The sequence below is a fragment of the Convolutriloba macropyga genome, chromosome 12 (genome assembly GCF_964194025.1).
Source record: "Convolutriloba macropyga chromosome 12, txConMacr16.3, whole genome shotgun sequence".
In the NCBI taxonomy this organism is placed as follows: Eukaryota; Metazoa; Xenacoelomorpha; order Acoela; family Convolutidae; genus Convolutriloba; species Convolutriloba macropyga.
The window spans coordinates 12685341-12707187 of NC_134479.1; the positions used below are offsets into that span (position 1 = coordinate 12685341).

At 35.1% G+C, this 21847-nt stretch overlaps 1 protein-coding gene across 2 annotated transcripts; it reads left to right on the plus strand.

Moving 5' to 3' along the window:
• Positions 1–2476: 2476 nt before the first annotated feature.
• LOC142350735 (uncharacterized) lies at positions 2477–21302 on the plus strand. Of its 2 annotated transcripts, none has more exons than XM_075402685.1 (3): positions 2477–2580; positions 4333–4616; positions 20836–21302. In XM_075402685.1, exons 2-3 carry the CDS (start codon positions 4359–4361, stop codon positions 21205–21207), a joined length of 630 nt encoding a protein of 209 aa, XP_075258800.1. In that variant the 5' UTR covers positions 2477–2580; positions 4333–4358; the 3' UTR covers positions 21208–21302. The 2 variants fall into 2 exon arrangements, with proteins under 2 accessions (XP_075258800.1, XP_075258801.1); XM_075402686.1 differs by having other exon boundaries at positions 2490–2580; positions 4315–4616.
• The last annotated feature ends 545 nt before the right edge of the window (positions 21303–21847 follow it).

Below are 21847 nucleotides of genomic sequence, written 5' to 3' on the forward strand. Positions count from 1 at the left end.
CAATCAGTAGAGAAACTGACTAAATTTTCTACGCTGTTCAAGTATTATCACGTCTTTTCAAATTAAAGAATGTGAGCGTTAGATCGATAACATTTTTCCATCTTTTGGAAATTGCGCTCTTAACCTAGTTTTTTATCTTGAATAATGACAAAGAAAAACAAAAACAGCGTTTACATGGGCAATCAAACCAAATCAAGTCCTCAACCAACCACAACCTCTTCTCTACGGGATTGGATTTCAACACAGGGAGAAAGAGCAGCCGCGCAATGGCAGAAGCAAGTTGAGGTTAAGACCAATGCTGAGCGTGCGTGAAGCGGAGCGTGTTGAATAAGCAAACGTCTGGAAGTGAAAAAGACGAAAACTAATTTCAGCTGAATTCACCAAACTTTTTCAATACAGTGGTGGACTGAAGTGTTCGCTGATGCATTTGAAAGATTGACTGCTCAATAACGCTCTCAACCAAAAAAAACCAACTAACAGAGTTTTTGTAAGGGAACGCAAGTACCAATTATGCCTGCGAAGTTGAAAGAACCGACTGACAATTAACATAAAAGTAGGACTAGCTTTTTGAGAGCAAGAATTTGTGACAGTGAAGTGGCTTATAGTCACTTTGTACAACTGATAAATCACAGGGGAACACCTCAGTGGCTCTTAGAACTCGGCAGACACTAGAAAGAGATTAAGCAATCGACATCGGTCTTAATAACACAGCTAAAAAAGAAGAAAACTGTTAGTCGGTCGGATACTTTTAACAACGTCGACATTCTAGAGAATAAACCGGTCTTCAGCAAACATAAATCAACAGCTAATTAAATACGTGTTGAAAAAAGGGAAAAATTAGTCAACTTGCTGCAGAAAATACAGCTTGCTAAGGAGTTGAATTCTCTGAAATTTGAAAAAGAAAATCAGAAGGTATGCAAATGAATTTTTTTCTCATCTTGCCATGATGAAATGAAACTTATTTTTCCGAATGCCATGATAGGCAAAACACATTTGTTCCTTAATATAAACCATCTAAAATGTAAAGATGCCAATTGAAAAAAAAAATCAGGATAAATGAGCAGAGGATAACAACAAACAAGAAGTCTGTGATTTATTAGGAAACACTCTTCAGCTTTGAGAAAATGGATTCTGGGCAAATGAGACCCTTTACAATCAAACAAGATTCAAGGTATTGCCTGCAGAAAAGGCAGAAGACATACGATGACCCTAATCATGGAGGAATTTTGTGAGAAAAAATTTAACGGTTCATGAGCCTCTACAGAATTCGGAGTGGACTACTTCTGTCCTTCGCAGAGATGGTTTGCGAAAAAACGCTGTTATCTGTTTACATGTTGAATTTAGTGGTACAAATTGAAGTCGTTCCCATTGTTCTCAATGCAGCCATGAACGTTTTCCTGCTAAGAGGCCATATTACTGAACCTCGGAATTATAACTGATTAAATGATATCAAAAATTTAATTTAATTTTCTTGAGCGAAAAAATGTCCTCATGAGAGGCAAGTTTGCAAAGCTGAACTAACAGTCATTGTGAAAAAATCGATTTAATACCATTTTTGTCATTTTCAGACCAAAATAGGTGAGAAAAAGCACGGACTTCAACTTGATTTTTTCTTATAAAAAAAGATGTCCCCAGTTGAGAACTAAACTTAAAAAATACTGCCCGTTCAAAAATTTTCATTGAAAAATCCATGCTCGATAACACACTTTGGATTGTCTTTGGCGAAAGCTTCAACTGTAGCTAGGCCCTAAATTGGTCAACCTCGACAGTATTTTGAACAAGATTCATTACAAATACATTTATTTCGTTAACACACCAATGGAACGTCTCAAGGGTATATAATTGGTAAAACTATGATTTCAATTGGCAGAAACCGTAAAAATAGGGCCTATGAATCAGATATTTTTTACACTACAAATGTGAAAGGGTGCCATTTGTATCACCATGTTGAAAAAACTGTGAGCGATTGGCATTTGTGCCGCCTGAGCTCAGTTGTTTTTTTCGGGAAGCAGAGAAAAATGGTGTGCAACTTAGGCCCGACAACAAAGTGAAGGAATCATCACAGCACTATACTTCCGATATGGACTAACACATTTAATGGAATCTCAATAAACCGAAACAGAAAAGTGCAAATGCAGTAAAAGAAAACAAGAATTAATTAATCGTCGTCCTTTCTTTTTTCTGCCTTGATTTTTCGGGTAAGTGACTATGTTAGTCTTGATCAAGAGCTATCCCCATTATTGTCAACATTACAGAGCTCGTGTGATTTACAGTAATATTGAAAAATTATTTATCTTAAGAAATGTTTTTCGATTTATTTATTACTCTTTTTAAAGGCAATTTTCGCTCGGGTTGGATCAGTGTCAATCAAATTTATCTTAGGAACGAATGTTGAGATATTGTCTTTTTCCTGCTGACATTTACAGCGAATAAAGACAAAATTATGGCACCATTTTATTGATATGTTTACGCTACGGGATACTAACTAAGCAACCAGCTATTTTCATCAAAACTTGATCATTTCAGTCCTCATTTTCCACCATATCAAGTTGTCACTACGAGCGCCCTCAAATTACAAAAGTAAGTAAAAACAGCATACTTTTCATATAATTTTTTTAAATGTATCTCAGCCAATATACTTGACATAAAGAATATGTTCATACACTTCATCAAAATTTGTACCTGAAAAGTTAAAAAAAGAGCGACGTCTTGCTTCTACTGCCTACTTTTCAAAAAAATAGACCGTTTTTTTTGAAGTATGCAACAACATATCGTCTTATTATGCACTCTCGTGATTTCTGAAACTAAGGACGGAATTAATAATATTTGAGGAAAAAAGATTGGTTATCTAATGCATCTGCTCGGGTATTTCCTGAGAGCGAGCTCCAGGTGTTGCAAACTTTTGAGAAAAATTTTTAATCTTCTCGTGTCATTTTTGTGTTAAAATGACCGATATTTAGCTCCCGAATAAAAAATCTCTTTTCCATCCAACAATTCAAGCAAAAGAATACTAACCATATATGGTACCTGCAAAACAAATTACAGTCAAAAAATCGAGAAGGTCATTATCTGAAACATTAAGGCTAATATTTCATTGATCCAAGTTTTTATGAAATTAGAATGATCATATCAATAAAAGTTTCCAATAACACTCTTCTTTTTGCAACATTTTTTTTCAAAAATATATAGAAAATTAGGGAAATTGGGGAATATATATATATATATATATATATATATATATATATATATATATATACTCTCCTGTCAATAACAAGGAAAACTTCACACCACCCTTAGTTCAATTGAGCGGTTCCAAATCTGTCCGAATACATTCAATTATGTTTTTCCAGTTAAATTTTTGATCTATATTAATAGTAGATTGCAGTTGCAAAACTTGATACTCAAAACGTCCCAATCACTAATCGTTCAGCTTTGCTGTTCAGCAACCTGTTTTGGATCTAATATACTGGATCTATTTACGTTTGAAATCAATAGCAACTGGTGGCAACGAACGAGTTTTTTGTAAGTTTTTACGTGAAGGCAAAAAGCAAAACCGATCACATGACCAAGATACTTAATTGTGACTCGACAGGGTAAATTATAGGAATAATCAGGTCACTTCTCACTGTAACCTGAAACAAAAACCTGTAACCTGAACTATGGCATCTAATCTCACTACTTTCAATTTTTTTGAAATATTTGTCTTACATAGAATTATCAAGCCCAATCAAACCTCCCTACGGTCGCAACTTCAACGCAATATCCAGATCAACATAGGGAGCGAGGTAGAGACAAGTTTCTAGAAAGTTTGCAAAAATTATTGACAAAATTGTGAAAATTCCTTTGTCAAATGCTTGTAAATTTCAAGCATACTTTTCTAATCGACCGTCGCTATAGTTGCCATTTGATCGCTGCACAAATTCTCTCAATAATGATCAACTTTTTTAACAACTGACCAACACCACTTAATGCCACGTTTAAGTGTTACAATCCACCCCCCTCTGTTTCCCTCTATTTGGGTAATAAGACTACTTTTTCCATGTAGTGTAAAATTCAAAGGCAAGCGACGAGACAGAAGGAAGAGGTAAGTAAGCAAGTGCGGCGGAATAAACAAAGGCTGAACGATTTCATGCCGTCTATCCTATTCCCACTTAACTACCACTGCCTATTATCCCATGGTTAAGTATCGAAGGATAACCCCCTTTCTTTACGTAGGGATTATATAGTACTGATACTTGAAACTTTGCTGATTCTGGTTGATACAATTTTCACGCCTAGCAGAATATGAAATGGCGATTACAGGGTGATTTCTAGGATGTTCTCTATTGACAGGGCAACAAAAGTTAATTTGAAGAAACATGTCAAGAGCTACAGATGTCAGGCCGAAAGTCGGATTTGGGTTGGCTCTGGGTTTAGTGTCAATCTTGACTTCACCAATCATAAGCCAGGTTAGAGCGCTCTGTGAAGCAGATGCGACGTACTTAAGTGTGACGAGTGGATCTCCTTGTTTCAACCTCCTCGATGTTTCAAGCGGACCAGTCAGTTTTGACGACGCTGCTGAGAAATGTCAAACTGCAAATGGCGCTGGTTCTCGTCCTGTGCACGTCGGCACTAAAGTTAGTTAATTACCCCAATTCCCATTAACACCCTAAGCCCAGCAGTAATGTGTGGTATATGACTACTGCCAGACAAGGAGAAAAGAGTGGATGTAAGACTAAAGTGTATATGACTACCCCCCCCCCCCCCCCCACAGACAAGGAGAATTTGAAGAAAAATGTCAATACATTTTTATCACTCTTTTTTTCCTTGTCGGGGGGGGGGGGGGGGGTAGTCATATACACATACTACTTTTCACCGTGGGCAATTAGCAAGGCCAAGGTTCCTGCGTTTGATAACTAACTAGTGCCTGGTTGTTTCGCTTGCATTTTTTTCTTTTCTCAGTAAGCGCAGAAGGTATCATCACGCCCTGGTCCAACGCACTGAGGTGATGTTTTGGTGCAAATTTGTTGAATTTTCTTTTTCAGCTCGTTGAGAAAACTAGTTGAAAAAATATGAACTTTCAAGTTGAAAAGGTAACAAATGGGTTGAAATTTTGATGTGAAATGTTTTACATCAATATCATTAAAATACATTTTCTCCGATTCGATAAGATCACAAGAAAATATGTACGCATTTCTTCCCATACTCAACTTTCAGAGTATATCAGCGATTCAGAGTCTTCATGACACATTTTGCTCTGATATTCCCTGCTTCAAGCTCTGTTTCAGATTCTGGATAAGGCTCTGAAAAATTCGGATTTCAACCCTAAATCAATCTATGAAGCATTCTGATTCAAACTCTCAATCAGACTCAGTTTTTTCTTTAAATTAGGTGAACGTCGTAGCATAAATACAAGAGAACTTTGCTGGAGTCAAAAAAGAATTAACCGGTGGAACACTACGTCTTGCAATCGCAATTCCATATGAACCTCTTCTACACTGTTCGTGATGCTTCAATTTATGGATGGTATAAGTGCAGCCCATGGCAAACAGAATTAGTTCGGGAAAATGGAAATAAATTCAGTGAATTCTCATTTGTTCTCCACAGCCGAACTTCGACTCTCAACTATACTGAGAGATTGCTCAGCAATCATTTATGCAGTTTCAGAATATGAATTCCTAATACAGGGTTCAAGGCATCATTTTATTTTTAATCAGATCATCAGCCACTTTTCTTCCTTTTACACAGAGATGCGTAATGAAACCTCAGCTTAATGAAACCTCCAAACTCACATATTGTTTGAATCAGAAGGCAAAAGCCTATCACTCGATTTACTCAGCCGTGCTGTCACTTCTACTACATACGATGAGCATCTTATCAGAACATTAGGAAAACCAGAGACAATACCAGATACTCAAAACGTTTTGTGACAACCTATTTTAAAAATTTCTTCAGTTTCTGCTGCTATTGTATAACTTTCTGTTTTTAAGGCCCAATTTTCTGTTGAGAGAAAAAAAAATGGTGCAACCTAGCTGGGCTCTAGATTAGAGCTACCCATTCGGAACCAACTGAATCTCTCTCTAATTTGTAGGTAAAGTATTTTTACAACAATCTGTAGTTCGTAGATATACTTGGAGATAAAGTTGAGAAAACCAACACAGTTTGTATTTCATTTTTTGTGGTGGACAAACCAACATTCTTTGCTTCTAATGGATAAATCTGATTATTTTTTATTCGGTTTATTTGGTGGCTAAGAAATTTAAATGAATCCTAAAGAAAAAGACTTATCTTGGCAGCTTTGAGATTTTGGTTTCTGAGTATTTGATGATATTCTTGGAGGGTTAACATTAAGTATATTTCGTGTGGACATTTCTTTTTTAGGATAAAACTGTGTCTGTTGTTATCTCCTGTATAAAATCGTCATCAGGATTTGTGAATATCCGATTTAAAGAAATTAGTGTTTGAAAAAAAACTGCTCATAAATAAAGAGAGAGCGGCTAGGCCGATTGATATGTTGTAAAAACGGCGTTCAAAGCAATAGTGCTGTACTGCGGAAACAAAGGTTGTAAAGATTTATCGAGTGGCAATGTGATATGATTTGCGCCCTGTTCCAAAGATCCAAACCAAAACGACCCAAAATTGATGAAAAAAAATTTTCGAACATTTGGTTTCAAGCATAAGAAAGCTTCAAATTTCTCGGATTCGATGGTGTTATCCGTATTGGGGACAAATTTCAGTGTTTTGCTATCAGAAGACAAGAAAACTTTGATGCTGGGCTTTTAAAAAAAGTAAAAATTGTTATTTATTTTGTTTTTCCAGCGTTGCAATTTGCCAGTATGTTTGGTATGAAACCAAGAAAAATATTTGTTTCTAACAAATATTTTTGTTTTTGTTTTTTTGTTTGAACACTGTCCAAGTTTAATGAAACCAAGGAAAATATTTGTTTCTAAACAAATATTTTTGTTTTTTTTTGTTTTGTTTGAACACTGTCCAAGTTTGCGATTCATTTTAAGCAGGATTTTCCAACGCAATGATGTGATATTTTCGGTGCAAGTTTATTGAATTTCAATCTCATTTGAAGTTTTTTACAACAGTATCGTTAAAAAACAACATTTAACTTGTGAAGAAACAACATTCTTCATTTAACAACATGAAGGAAAAGAAAAGATGTACGCAAGGGCGTTCTTGTACAATTTTTTAGCACGCGCATTTTTTGAGTAAATCAGCTATTCATATTCTCTCATGTCACATATTGCTCCGATATTCTCTGATTCAAGGTCTCATTCAAACCCTGAATAAGTCTCTGAAAAAGTTCTGAAATCAAACTAAAAAACATTTTGATTCAAACTCGTTATCAGACTCAGATTTTGGTCAGAATTAGGTTTACGTCATAACTGAGCCCAGCTAGGTTTTACTTTTGCGTTTGCTCTAAGGTCCTTAAAAGCAGAAATTGTTACTGTACCTGTAGAAATTTTTAAAACAGGATGTCAAAAATTTTTTATTGTCTCTGGTATGTTAACTGGTATTCTAACCGTTTTGAGACGACGTTTATCATGTGTAGTAGAGGTTACAGCACGACTGAGTAATTCGGGAATCATAGATTTTAGCTCCCTGTCCAAACATTATGTAAAATTGGAAAGCTCAGTAAACTGAAATGTAGTTTGAATTTCATAAGCTCTGTAACGTGGTTTGTTTTTCTACGTAAATAGGAAAAGAATTGGTTTATGGTCTATGTACGAAAAAAGGGCTGCCTTGACCCCTGCAATAGGAATTCATATTCTGAAATTGCATAACTGACGGCTGAGCAATCTCTCAGTATACTTCGAAGTTCAGCTGTGGAATACGAAAGAGAATTCGCTAAATTACTTCAATTTTGGTTCCATAATGATTTTGTTTGTAATGGGCTGGACTTATACTATAAATTGCAGCGTCATAAAATGTGCTGAAGGGATTCAAATGGAATTGCAATAGCAAGACCTAGTGTTCCGTGGTTTAATTCATTTGACTTCATCAAACTTCTTTTTTAGTTCTGCTATTCATTTGAAACCAACTGAATCTCCAAGTTGTAGGTTGAATGTTCTTACAAAAAACTCTATGAAATACATATGCTTGGACATAACGTTGATAAAACCAAAGTAATATTTTTTTCCTTTTTGTTTTTTGGTGGTTGAAGTTTGAGGAAATCATCATTCTTTGAAACTAATGAATAAAACTAATTATTTTTATTTGTTGGTGAAGAAATTTTACTGCATGCGAAAAGAAAGAAAGAAACATTTAGACGGCTTTGAGATTTCAGTTTCTGCGTATTTGGTGATCTTTTTTGAGGGCTAACATTGTGTACATTTCTTGTTGACAATTTTTCTTTGATTAACACTGTGTCTGATGTTTTGTCCTGCGAAAAGACGTCTTCAAGATATGCGATTATCAATTTTTTTTAAGCATTAGTATTTCAAAAACAATGCTCATAACTGTGGCCGGGCCGATTGAAGTGCCGTTAAAACTGCGTTCAGTGCAGTGCTGCTGTCCTGCGATACCACTTTTTTTAAAATTGTGAAATTTTATCGACTTGCATTTGGCTATAAGTGCTATTCATCTCGGCTATTGAAAAAACTGATCCCCCAATAAGTGTTAGAATAATTTGTAGTGTTTCTGTTGGCCTACTGCACTCCGTTTTGTCAATCAATGTTTTCAGTTGACGAGCGTTTAAAAGTTTTTTTACTGAATCTTCTTTGTGAAGAATTATCGCCGGATTATTGAATGTGTTTCATGTGGTTAGGGAATCAGTAATTACTGGAGCAATTTTAGCAAACTGAGAGAATGAGGACTGTCCAGGTGGTATTGTAATTGCGCTTATAATTTTAGTGGTATGTGTGTAGCACGATGTTTTTGAAAACTGCAGTTGCTTTAAGTAGTGGGTTTACTTCTTCTCTGAGGTCGCATTACTAGTTTTGTCCAGTTTTAAAAGTCGAGCTGGTTCTTCAAATGTGCTTGTTCAAATTTGGTGTGTTGAAAGTTGAACAATTTCAAGAATATTTGTTGTACGACAATCGAAGACATGTTATGTGCTATATGAGATAATTCCTGTTCCATTGCAAGGTCTTGTGATTTTTATTGACTCAATTTTAAACAAAACAGTTTTTCAGCGATTTTGATGTACTGTGCTTCAATTAGTTTGAAAATAAAGCGTCCGTTAATTCTGTGATTCTGTTGACGCGGTATTCTGTGGTTTGATAGTCTATGAGTGAGATATCCTGTTTTGGTAACCAGATTTTCAAGTTTTTAGTGATAGTGGCTATCGAGTTGTTTTGTAATAGGAGTTGTAAAAAGAACTGAAAGAGAAAAATTAATTACTGTCATTATTTACAAAATTCTTTTTAATACATTGATATGTATGAAAGACCTGAAGTGAATAATTCATTGAAACGAATTAAGTTTATGTCATAACACTGTTCCTGAGCCTTGATAGGTTTTAATTTTGCGTCTGCTCTAAGGTCTTTATAAGCAGAAATTTGTCCTGTTTATGTCAAAATTTTTGAACCCGGATGTCAGAAATGTTTAAAGTCTCTGGTATCTTATCTGGTATATCACTTCTTAACCGTTAGTATTTCAAAACAATGCTCATAAATGTGGCCGGGACGATCGAGATGCCGTTAAAACGGCGTTCAGTGCAGTACTGCTGCCCTGCGATACAACTTTTTCGAAACGTTTTGAAATTGTATCAATTTGCAAAAGGTTAAAAGTGCTATTAATGTCGGCTAATTAAAAAATGATCCCCCAATACGTGTTAGATTAGATTGTATTGTTTCTGTTTTCCTACTGCATTTTGTTTTGTCAATATATATATTTAGTGGACGAGCGTCTAAAAGTTTTTTAAGGACTCTTCTTTATGAAGAATTATCACCGGGTTATTGAATGTGTTTCATGTGGTTAGGAAATCAGAAATTACTGGAGCAATTTTAGCAAACTGAGAGAATGAGGTATGTGTGGGAGGTGTTAAATTGGCTCTTATATTTTTAGTGGTATGCATGTAGCACAATGTTTTTTGAAAACTGCTGTTGCTTCGATTGGTGAGTTTACTTTTTCTTTGAGTTCGCATTACTAGATAACCTGTTTTGGTAACCAGTTTGTCAACTTGTTATTGTTAGTGCCTAATCGAGTTTTGAATTTGTAGTTGTAAAGAGAACTGAAAGGGAAAAAAATTATTCATTGCCATTATTTACAAAATTCTATTTTCATACATTGCTATAAACGAAAGATCTGAAGTGAAAAATTCAGTGAAGTGAATTAAATTTATGTCATAACTTTGTTCCCGAGCCCAGCCAGGTTATACTTTTGCGTTTGCTCTAAGGTCCTTAAAAGCAGAAATTTGTACTGTGTCTGTCGAAATTTTTAGAACAGGATGTCAAAAATGTCAAAAGTCTCTGGTATTTTATCTGGTATATCAATTTTTAAGCAAACCCTGAATAAGTCTCTGAAAAAGTTCTGAAATCAAACTAAAAAACATTTTGATTCAAACTCGTTATCAGACTCAGATTTTCGTCAGAATTAGGTTTACGTCATAACTGAGCCCAGCTAGATTTTACTTTTGCGTTTGCTCTAAGGTCCTTAAAAGCAGAAATTGTTACTGTACCTGTAGAAATTTTTAAAACAGGATGTCAGAAATTTTTTATTGTCTCTGGTATGTTAACTGGTATTCTAACCGTTTTGAGACGACGTTTATCATGTGATGTAGAGGTTACATTACGACTGAGTAATTCGGGAACCATAGATTTTAGCTCCCTGTCCAAACATTATGTACGTTTGGAAGGTTCAATAATCTGAAATGTAGTTTGATTTTCATAAGCTCTGTAACGTGGTTTGTTTTTCTACGTAAATAGGAAAAGGATTGGTTTATGGTCTATGTACGAAAAAAGGGCTGCCTTGACCCCTGCAATAGGAATTCATTTTCTGAAATTGCATAACTGACAGCTGAGCAATCTCTCAGTATACTTCGAAGTTCGGCTGTGGAATACGAAGGAGAATTCGCTAAATTACTTCAATTTGGTTCCATAATGATTTTGTTTGTAATGGGCTGGACTTACACCATAAATTGAAGCGTCATAAAATATGTTGAAGGGATTCAAATGGAATTGCAATAGCAAGACCTAGTGTTTCCTGGTTTAATTCATTTGACTTCATCAAACTTCTTTTTTAATTCTGCTATTCATTTGAAACCAACTGAATCTCTAAGTTGTAGGTTGAATGTTCTTACAAAAAACTCTATGAAATACATATGCTTAGACATAATGCTGATAAAACCAAAGTAATATTTTTTTCCTTTTTCTTTTTTGGTGGTTGAAGTTTGAGGAAATCATCATTCTTTGAAACTAATGATTAAAACTAATTATTTTTTATTTGTTGGCGAAAAAATTTTACTGCATCCGAAAATAAAGAAAGAAACATTTAGACGGCTTTGAGATTTCAGTTTCTGCGTATTTGGTGATCTTTTTTGAGGGCTAACATTGTGTACATTTCTTGTTGATAATTTTTCTTTGATTAACACTGTGTCTGATGTTTTGTCCCGCGAAAAGACGTCTTCAAAATATGCGATTATCAAATTTTTTAAGCATTATTATTTCAAACACAATGCTCATCCCTGTGGCCGGGCCGATTGAAGTGCCGTTAAAACTGCGTTCAGTGCAGTGCTTCTGTCCTGCGATACCACTTATTTAAAAATTGTGAAATTTTTTCGAGTTGCATTTGGCTATAAAGGCTATTCATATCGGCTATTGAAAAAACTGGTCCCCCAAAAAGTGTTAGAATAATTTTTAGTGTTTCTGTTGGCCTACTGCACTCCGTTTTGTCAATCAATGTTTTTAGTGGACGAGCGTCTAAAAGTTTTTTTTACTGAATCTTCTTTCTGAAGAATTATCGCCGGCTTATTGATTGTGTTTCATGTGGTTAGGGAATCAGTAATTACTGGAGCAATTTTAGCAAACTGAGAGAATGAGGACTGTCTAGTTGGTATTGTTATCGCGCTTATAATTTTAGTGGTATGCGTGTAGCACAATGTTTTTGAAAACTGCAGTTGCTTTAAGTAGTGGGTTTACTTCTTCTCTGAGATCGCATTACTAGTTTTGTCCAGTTTTAAAAATTGAGCTGGTTCTTCAAAATGTGCTTGTTCAAATTTGGTGTGTTGAAAGTTGAACAATTTCAAGAATATTTGTTGTACGGCAATCGACGACATGTTATATGCTATATGAGATAATTTCTATTCCATTGCAAGGTCTTGTGATTTTTATTGACTCAATTTTAAACAAAACAGTTTTTCAGCGTTTTTGATGTACTGTGCTTCAACTAATTTGAAAATAAAGCGTCCGTTAGTTCTCTGATTCTGTTGACGCGGTATTCTGTGGTTTGATAGTCTATGAGTGAGATATCCTGTTTTGGTAACCAGATTTTCAAGTTTTTAGCGTTAGTGGCTATCGAGTTTTTTTGGAATAGTAGTTGTAAAAAAAACTGAAAGAGAAAAATTGATTATTGCCATTATTTACAAAATTCTTTTTTAATACATTGATATGTATGAAAGACCTGAAGTGAATAATTCATTGAATTAAACTAAGTTTATGTCATAACACTGTTCCTGAGCCCGGATAGGTTTTACTTTTGCGTTTGCTCTAAGGTCCTTATAAGCCGAAATTTGTCCTGTTTTTGTCAAAATTTTTGAAAAAGGATGTCAGAAATGTTTAAAGTCTCTGGTATCTTATCTGGTATATAACTTTTTAACCATTAGTATTTCAAAAACAATGCTCATAATTGTGGCCGGGCCGATTGAGATGCCGCTAAAACGGCGTTCAGTGCAGTACTGCTGCCCTGCGATACAACTTTTTCGAAACGTTTTGAGTATGTTTAAAAATTTCTATTTTCATATTTTGCTATAAATGAATATATTGCTAACTCTGTTCCTCAGCCGAGCGAGGTTATACTTTTGCGTTTGCTCTAAGGTCCAGAAAAGTGGAATATTGCACTGTTTCTGTCAAAATTTTTAAAACAGGATGTCAGAAATTCTTAAAGTCTCTGGTATTTTATCTGGTATATCAATTGTTAAGGATTAGTTTTTCAAAAACAATGCTAACAATTGTGGCCGGCTCGATTGAGATGCTGTTAAAGCGGCATTCAGTGCAGTACTGCTGTCCTGTGATACAACTTTTTTGAAACGTTGTGAGGTTTTATCGAGTGGTAATAGGTTATAAGTGCTATTCAAGTCGGCTATTTAGGCAAAGTGTTCCCCCACTACAGGTTAGATTAATTTGTGTTGTTTCTGTTTTCCTACTGCCTTTTGTTTTGTCAAAAAATGTAGTTATTGGACGAGCGTATAAAAGTTTTTTTTAATGACTCTTCTTCCTGAAGAATTATCACCGGATTCATTGAAAGTGTTTCATGTGGTCAGAGAATTAGTAATTACTGAAGCAATTGTAGCAAACTGAGAGAATGAGGAATGTGTAGGAGGTGTTATATTGGCTCTTATTATTTAAGTGGTATGCGTTTAGCACGATGTTTTTGAAAACTGCTGTTGCTTTAAGTGGTGGGCTTACTTCTTTCTTGAGGTCGCTTTACCAGATATCCTGTTTTGGTAACCAGTTTGTCAACCTGTTTCTGTTATTTGCTAATCAAATTTTGGATTAGTAGTTGTAAAAAAACTGAAAGGTAAAAATTATTTATTGCCATTATTTACAAAACTCTATTTTTCTACTTTGCTATATATGAAAGACCTGAGGTAAATAATTCAGTGAAATTAATTAGTTTTAAGTCATAACTCTCTTCCTGAGCCCAGTTAGGTTTTTTTTCGTTTGCTCTAAGGTCCTTAAAAGCAGAAGTTTGTACTGTTTCTGTCTAAATTTTTAAAACTGAATGTCAAAAATGTTTAAAGTCTCTGGTATGTTTTCTGGTATATCAAATTTTTAAGCACTAGTATTTCAAAAACAATGATCAAAAATGTGGCCGGGCCGATTGAGATGCCGTTAAAACGGCGTTCAGTGCAGTGCTGCTGTCCTGCGATACCCTTTTTTGAAACGTTGAGAAATTTTATCGAGTGGCGTTTGGTTATAAGTGTCATTCATGTCGGCTATTAAAAAAGTGTTCCCCAATACGTGTTGGATTAATTTTTTTTTGTTTTTATTTTCCTACTGCATTTTATTTTGTCAATAAATGTAATTAGTGGACGAGCGTCTTAACGTTTTCTAATGACTCTTCTTTCTGAAAAATTATCATCGGATTATTGAAGGTGTTTCATGTGGTCAGAGAATCAGTAATTACTGCAGCAATTGTAGCAAACTGAGAGAATGAGGAATATGTAGGAGGTGTTATATTGGCTCTTATTATTTAAGTGGTATGCGTGTAGCACAATGTTTTTGAAAACTGCTGTTGCTTTAAGTGGTGGGCTTACTTCTTCCTTGAGGTCGCTTTTCCAGATATCCTGTTTTGGTAACAGTTTGTCAACCTGTTTTTGTTGTTTACTAATCAAATTTTGGATTAGTAGTTGTAAAAAAACTGAAAGGTAAAAATTTGTTATTGCCATTTTTTACAAAACTCTATTTTTATACATTGCTATAGATGAAAGACCTGAAGTAAATAATTCAGTGAAATTAATTAGTTTTAAGTCATAACTCTCTTCCTGAGCCCAGTTAGGTTTTTTTTCGTTTGCTCTAAGGTCCTTAAAAGCAGAAGTTTGTACTGTTTCTGTCTAAATTTTTAAAACTGAATGTCAAAAATGTTTAAAGTCTCTGGTATGTTTTCTGGTATATCTAATTTTTAAGCACTAGTATTTCAAAAACAATGATCAAAAATGTGGCCGGGCCGATTGAGATGCCGTTAAAACGGCGTTCAGTGCAGTGCTGCTGTCCTGCGATACCCTTTTTTGAAACGTTGAGAAATTTTATCGAGTGGCGTTTGGTTATAAGTGTCATTCATGTCGGCTATTAAAAAAGTGTTCCCCAATACGTGTTGGATTAATTTTTTTTTGTTTTTATTTTCCTACTGCATTTTATTTTGTCAATAAATGTAATTAGTGGACGAGCGTCTTAACGTTTTCTAATGACTCTTCTTTCTGAAAAATTATCATCGGATTATTGAAGGTGTTTCATGTGGTCAGAGAATCAGTAATTACTGCAGCAATTGTAGCAAACTGAGAGAATGAGGAATATGTAGGAGGTGTTATATTGGCTCTTATTATTTAAGTGGTATGCGTGTAGCAGAATGTTTTTGAAAACTGCTGTTGCTTTAAGTGGTGGGCTTACTTCTTCCTTGAGGTCGCTTTTCCAGATATCCTGTTTTGGTAACCAGTTTGTCAACCTGTTTTTGTTGTTTACTAATCAAATTTTGGATTAGTAGTTGTAAAAAAACTGAAAGGTAAAAATTTGTTATTGCCATTTTTTACAAAACTCTATTTTTATACATTGCTATAGATGAAAGACCTGAAGTAAATAATTCAGTGAAATTAATTAGTTTTAAGTCATAACTCTCTTCCTGAGCGCAGCTAGGTTTTTTTTCGTTTGCTCTAAGTTCCTTAAAAGCAGAAATTTGTATTGTTTCTGTCAAAATTTTTAAAACACGATGTCAAAAATGTTCAAAGTCTCTGGCATGTTATCTGGCATATCAATTTTTAAGCATTAGTATTTCAAAACAATGCTCAAAATTGTGGCCGGGCTGATTCAGATGCCGTTAAAACGGCGTTCAGTGCAGTGCTGCTGTCCTGCGATACCACTTATTTGAAACGTTCAGACATTTTATCGAATGGTTTTTGGTTATAAGTGCTATTCATGTCGGCTTTTAAAAAAACTGTTCCCTCAATACGTGTTAGGTTAATTTATATTGTTTCTGTTTTCTTACTGCATTTTGTTTTGTCAATATATGTAATTAGTTGACTAGCGTCTAAATGTTTTTTTAATGACTGTTCTTTCTGAAGAATTATCATCGGATTATTGAATGTGTTTCATGTGCTTAAGGAATCAGTAATTACTGGAGCAATTTTAGCAAACTGAGAGAATGAGGTATGTGTAGGAGGTGTTATATTGGCTCTTTTAATTTTAGTGGTATGCGTATAGCACGATGTTTTTTGAAAACTGCAGTTACTTTAATTTATAGGTTTTTTCTTTTTTTAAATTCCAACAGCAAATTATGAGGTCGAATAACTAATTTTGTACCGTATCAAAAGCTCAATGAGCTGTTCGAAATGTGCTTGGTCATGTTTGGTGTGTGCAAATATGAACGTTTTCAAGATTTTTTTCTTGTACCGTAAATGAAGACATGATATGTGCTATATGGAATAATTTCTGTTCAATTGCAAGGTCTTGCGATTTTTGTTTACTCAAATACAAGCAATACTATTCTTTCAGCTTTTTGATGTGTTTTGCGTTAAATAATTGAGAATAAATAAATAAATAAGATCGTGTCCATAAACTCGGTGATTTTGCTGACACGGTATTTTGTGGTTAGGTAGTCTACGAGTGAGATATCCTGTTTTGAGTAACCAATAAGTCCGCTTGTTAGTGTTAGTGGCTAATTAAGTGGGTTTTGGATCAGTATTTGTACAAAGAACTGAAACGAAAAGATTAATTATTGTCATAATGTAAAAAAATTGTTTTCTTATATTGGTAAATATGAAAGATCTGAACTGAATAATGGTGGTCCGTTTGGGTTACGGTCTCCGTGACTGTAAAGAGTTGGGAGTAATATTGTGGTCCTTTTTTAGCATTCATAGAATTTCAGAGTTTTGTAAGCTCAATTTTGTTTAATGAGTAATATGTGTTCTGTGTACTTAATTGGGTCTAAAACCGTCCAACAGAGAGGTATTTCTAGAGTATTTATTTTTGTGTTTGAGACGCAAAAAGGTTATTTATCTCTTTCGGAATAGCCCTCAAGAGCGGCCTAACACTAAATACCCCTTCTTTTTTCGTTCAAATTCTAGTTTCTTTTGTTTGCTGATCAACTTCAAGTGCTCCGGTATTTCTTGGGTTGCTGTTTCATTGTGTCGTTGTTGCTTATCCACGTCAACTGTACTTTGGTCGAGGTTTTTGGGTAAATTTTTGTCAGAAATGCGGTGAATGTGGTGAACTTTTGTAAGAAATGCGGTGATTGCGATGAATGCGGTGAAAATAAACATTTCATCGCATTTCACCGCATTTCTTACAGAAATTCATCGCAAAATTCACCGCATCGACTTTCGTGGCAAAATAATGTAAGAAATGCGGTGAAAGCGGTGAATGCGGTGAAAAAATTTCACCACAATTCACGGCATTTCTTACAAAAAATCACCGCAAAGTTCACCGCATTTCTTACAAAATTTCACCGCATATGATTTCCAAAGTTTACTCAATCTGATTTAAACTCACAAGAAATTTTAAAGAAGTAAGTGACAATTGGCGCAGTGGAGTAACGAGTGGAAGGAGGTCAGAGGTTCGAAACCGTGTGGGGACGATTCTTTCTTGTAAGAATAGTGAGAACGCAGTGAAAATAAATAATTCACCGCGATTCACCGCATTCACTGCGAAAAGATGTAAGAAAAACGCGATGAAAATTTTTTTTTCACCGCATTTCACCGCATTTCTTACGAAAATTCACCGCCAAACCTCGACCCGGGTAATTAAAAATGTGACAAAATTTGCTGTATGGATTGTTTAATGAAACCGTCAACGTAGATTTTTTGTAATGTTTATGCTGCCATTGAGTAGTTCGTCGCTATCAACCCCAGGTTGAGGTCCCATACCAAAAATTCATATGTTCAGACCGTCCCAGACAAAACATTTCTATTTTCAGAACGCACCAGATGGAGTGTACGTAGGTCCAGACTTTCGTGCGTTCAAAATCACACATGACCAGACTTGGGTGCGTTCAAATCTAAAATTCGTGCGCTCAAATTTTGAAAATATGTTCGTTCATGTCCAGACTATCGTGCTTTCAAAATCACGTATGTCCGGACCTTCGTGCATTTATTTCCGGCCCTATAAACAGATTTTTCCAGATCAATTGTTTTCATTTCAAGTACAGATATCTTAGGTTGATAGTTGAAATGAAGTGCCCAAGCAGTTGTTGCTTTTTAATTTTAAAATTAATGCCCGACGAAAGCTTTAGGAGTTGCCAGCCACCCAGTATTTTTGTTCATGATTTTTGTTTTGCAAATTCAGCAGTGGTATATAATTCTAGGCATGATTTTTTCTAAAGCAAAGCAAAAAGCGACTTTTCCAGGGTTCGACGTTTTGTAACTTTTGGATTCAAGTGAGTTGAGTTTTTCTTGGCAGAAAGCTTTCACTTGAGTGAGCACTCTAGTAAGGGAGTTAGTCAAACATGGGCTCATCAGTTTTGTCATTCTTGTTTCCATTCAAAAAAAAATGTGCGCTCCAGAGTCACTATGTCCAGAATTTCGTTCAAAATTGCTTATGTCCAGACTATCGTGCGTTCAAAGTTACCCATGTCCAGACTATCGGCTGTTCAAAGTTGCCCATGTACAGACTATCGTGCGTTCATTCGTGTTTCCAGACAGCGTTATTGTAAACGCACGACACATCCTTTTGCGTTCATTTCGGTCTGGACATATCAATTTTCGGGCTGGGATCTCAGCCTGGACCCTACCTGTTGAAATTTGCATAGATTGAACAACCTGTTGATAATAATACATGTACCTCACTTTTGTATTTTGGAGCATGTTTTTCGGTACTTGGGTGCCATAGAAACCTAAATCGACATTTACCTTGTTCGGTATCTTGTTCAATCTGAAAAATCTATCCAATGTTGGTTTTCAAGGCTCTCGTTGGTTCTTTCAAGAATTGTTATTATTTTTTCAGTTGACCCGTGTGGTAAATGCCCGGGTCACCCATCATACAAATTTCTTGGATTTCGAAATAGGTCATATATGATTTGTATGATTTCTTGGTAGTCATACAAAAATCATACAAAAACTAAAACTACTCCCAAAAGGCTCCATTCGTTATGTTCTAACATACTGATAATGAAAAAAAATAATCAATGATTCAGAATGTCTTAGATGATTTTTTTCTTTGTAATCATACTAGGTCATCAATGATTCTTAGGATTTCTTAGTACTCATACAGGGATCATACAGAAAAAGAATTGGTGAGTTTCAGGAGAGACAAATGAAACCATAATTGGCAACTCCTTTGGCACTTTAAAATCATACTAGGTCATATATGATTTCTTGGATTTCATGCTAGGGTGATTTATGAAAACTTTGATTTCAGACAAGGATTATATATGATTTCTTTGGTTTCATACTAGGGTCGTAATAAGAAATCGAGCATGATCAGTATGAAATCATCGGCATCAATATAACCCCAGATCTTAGGGTCCTGTGCCTTTCCGGTGCAGGTCAAGAACTTTACTGTCTGTTGGCACATTGCAATTGAAACGAGCAAAACCAATTTTATAACAAAGGAACCAAGCAGAAAACAAACTGTCACGAAAACAAACTGATTCTGTCCTATAATAATGACTCACAAAAATGATCCCATGAATTTGGCTCATAAATTGTTGATTTATGAACTTTATCAGGCAGATTAGGAGCGTTCTCACGAAAATGAAAAAGAAAGAAAAAAATTATTAAAATTGAGAGATTGTTGAATAGATTTTTACAACAGCTCTGATTGACAGATCAAAATGAACAATTGGAATTCTGAGCTGAAAAGTTCGTAAACATAACCATTATTAAAGAGAAAAAAGATGCAAAGTTGTATCAATTCTTTTGATAAGCTGATTTTTCAATTTTTATCAATTGGGCCATTAGCCTGGGACTCCAGAATGATACTGATGATGGCTTCTGGTCCAATTTTGTGCAAAAAAGCAACGCACCCCTCAGAAATATGGCAGCCTGTTAGCAGCTTTCATGGCCCAACGCATATTCATTAACTTGAAACAGGCATCATAATGCCAAAAAAAAATTGCGAGCTGTTTCGCGAACAGGAAACGCCGTAGACAATTGTGACGAGATTTGTACAACCTGTCTTTAATCCCCCATAAGCATTTAAAAGCCAAAATTTGACCTAACTCATACCTACGCAACCCAAGCTAGATTTGAGCCAACTTTGAGGTAGACACAACACCAAGTTTTGTCGTTTGATTCAAGTGTGTTCAATACAAATGAATTTTTGCATCCTTCACAATTCTTGGAAGATTCATACTGGAACTAATTTTAAACCAAAAGACCTTTGGGACTCTTACGATTCAGACGATGGGTTCTTATACCGCTGAATATTGAACAATTCCCCTAATTGTTCATTTACCCTAATTTGTTTCCAAATTGAACGCCCTCGAAGCCTTCAATGTACCTCGTTGGTTAAAACGTCTGAAAAATGTGTGAGAAAAGAGCTACATATGTTTGAAAATGCTACATATATTTGAAAATTTTTTTTAGAATATTCGTTTATGTTTATGAAAGAAGCTGTACAGGAATAGACAGTGCAGTTGTATATTTGCTATCTATGATGAAGTTAGAATGTAGAAAACACAAAAGAACATAGCTAAATAACGAATCAAGAGAATGGTTTAAAAAATTTTAAAATACAGTCCCTTTATACAGAGTTGTTTTTAAAAGACTGAGATCTTTAGGCAATTTGGTTTGCACGATTCTCAATCTGAAGTTTTACAAAAGATTGTAAAAATTTTGGTCAACTGCCTCAAGTTGGAATTCTTTTGTAGGGATGATTCAATTGCTTGACTGAATTTATAAAAACCCAGCTTTTAAAACTTGAAATTTGCGAACCAGTTTGTGTAACGTTTTATTATGGAATCTGGTTATTAGAGAGCCGCAAAAATACCCATTACCAATGAGAAGAAAAACATGCAAACTTGTATAAATTTTTTTGATAGGCTGAACTTGAAATTGTTCTAAATTGGGCCATAAGTGTGGGACTTCCAAATGATACTGATGCTGGCTTCTGGACCAACTTTATGCGAAAAGGCTTTGCACCCCTGGAAAATGGAAGCCTGAGTGCAGCTAGCATGGCAGACAGAAAAAACAGGGCGCTCTTTTTCCAACTTGACACAGGCACTGTAATGCCAGAAAAGCTCTGGCGAGATGATACGCAACCAGGGAACACAGTGGACATCCGAGATGAGCGGTGCACAGCCCAGAGTCGTCCGGGTCAGCAGCCGGAGTATCTTGGCATTGATGACTATGCGTGCGATGAACATCAGTTGCACTACACTGTGTGCCAGACCGTCCTGAACCCCTGGCCATAATGACAAAAAGAAGCCAGAGCGCTAAGATATTAACATGTTATTGGTGAATGGGTTGAACAAAAGCGTCAAATGCAATTTATCCTCTTGGAGGCGTGTCTATTTTTGTTAAGCAGACCTAACAACTTTTTGGTAATTTTACAGCAGAGAGTTACAAAAAAGTTGGAGTAATATCAGGTAATTTTGCCTTAATTGAAGTTAAGGTAAAGTTAAGTTATACTTTACCTCAACTTTGCCTTAACAACGGTTTACCTTAACTCCGTTTAGGTAAAAATACCCTAACTTTATTTACTGTGTATATGAAAACTGTAGTCAAATTTTTACACTATTTAAAAAAAGTGCACGATTTTTATATCATTCTACTCAATATCTAAATTACCGAACCAGTGTCAGTTTTTTAAAAAAAATTAAGCTCATTGTTTGATTTTTCTTCGTCTAGACTTTGGTTAGTTTTATCTTTCAGTTCTCAGGAAAGCAGTTCCAAGCTGCCGTTTCTTCGAATATATTTTCAAAAATTTGCAGCAATTAGAATATTTGGACTTACTTTTAATTTTTGCACTTCCTTTCTATTTGCCTTTGAAGCGATAGTTCTGAACAGTTTCCTGGAAATTGAGCACACATTTTAAAATGTTTGTAAATACAT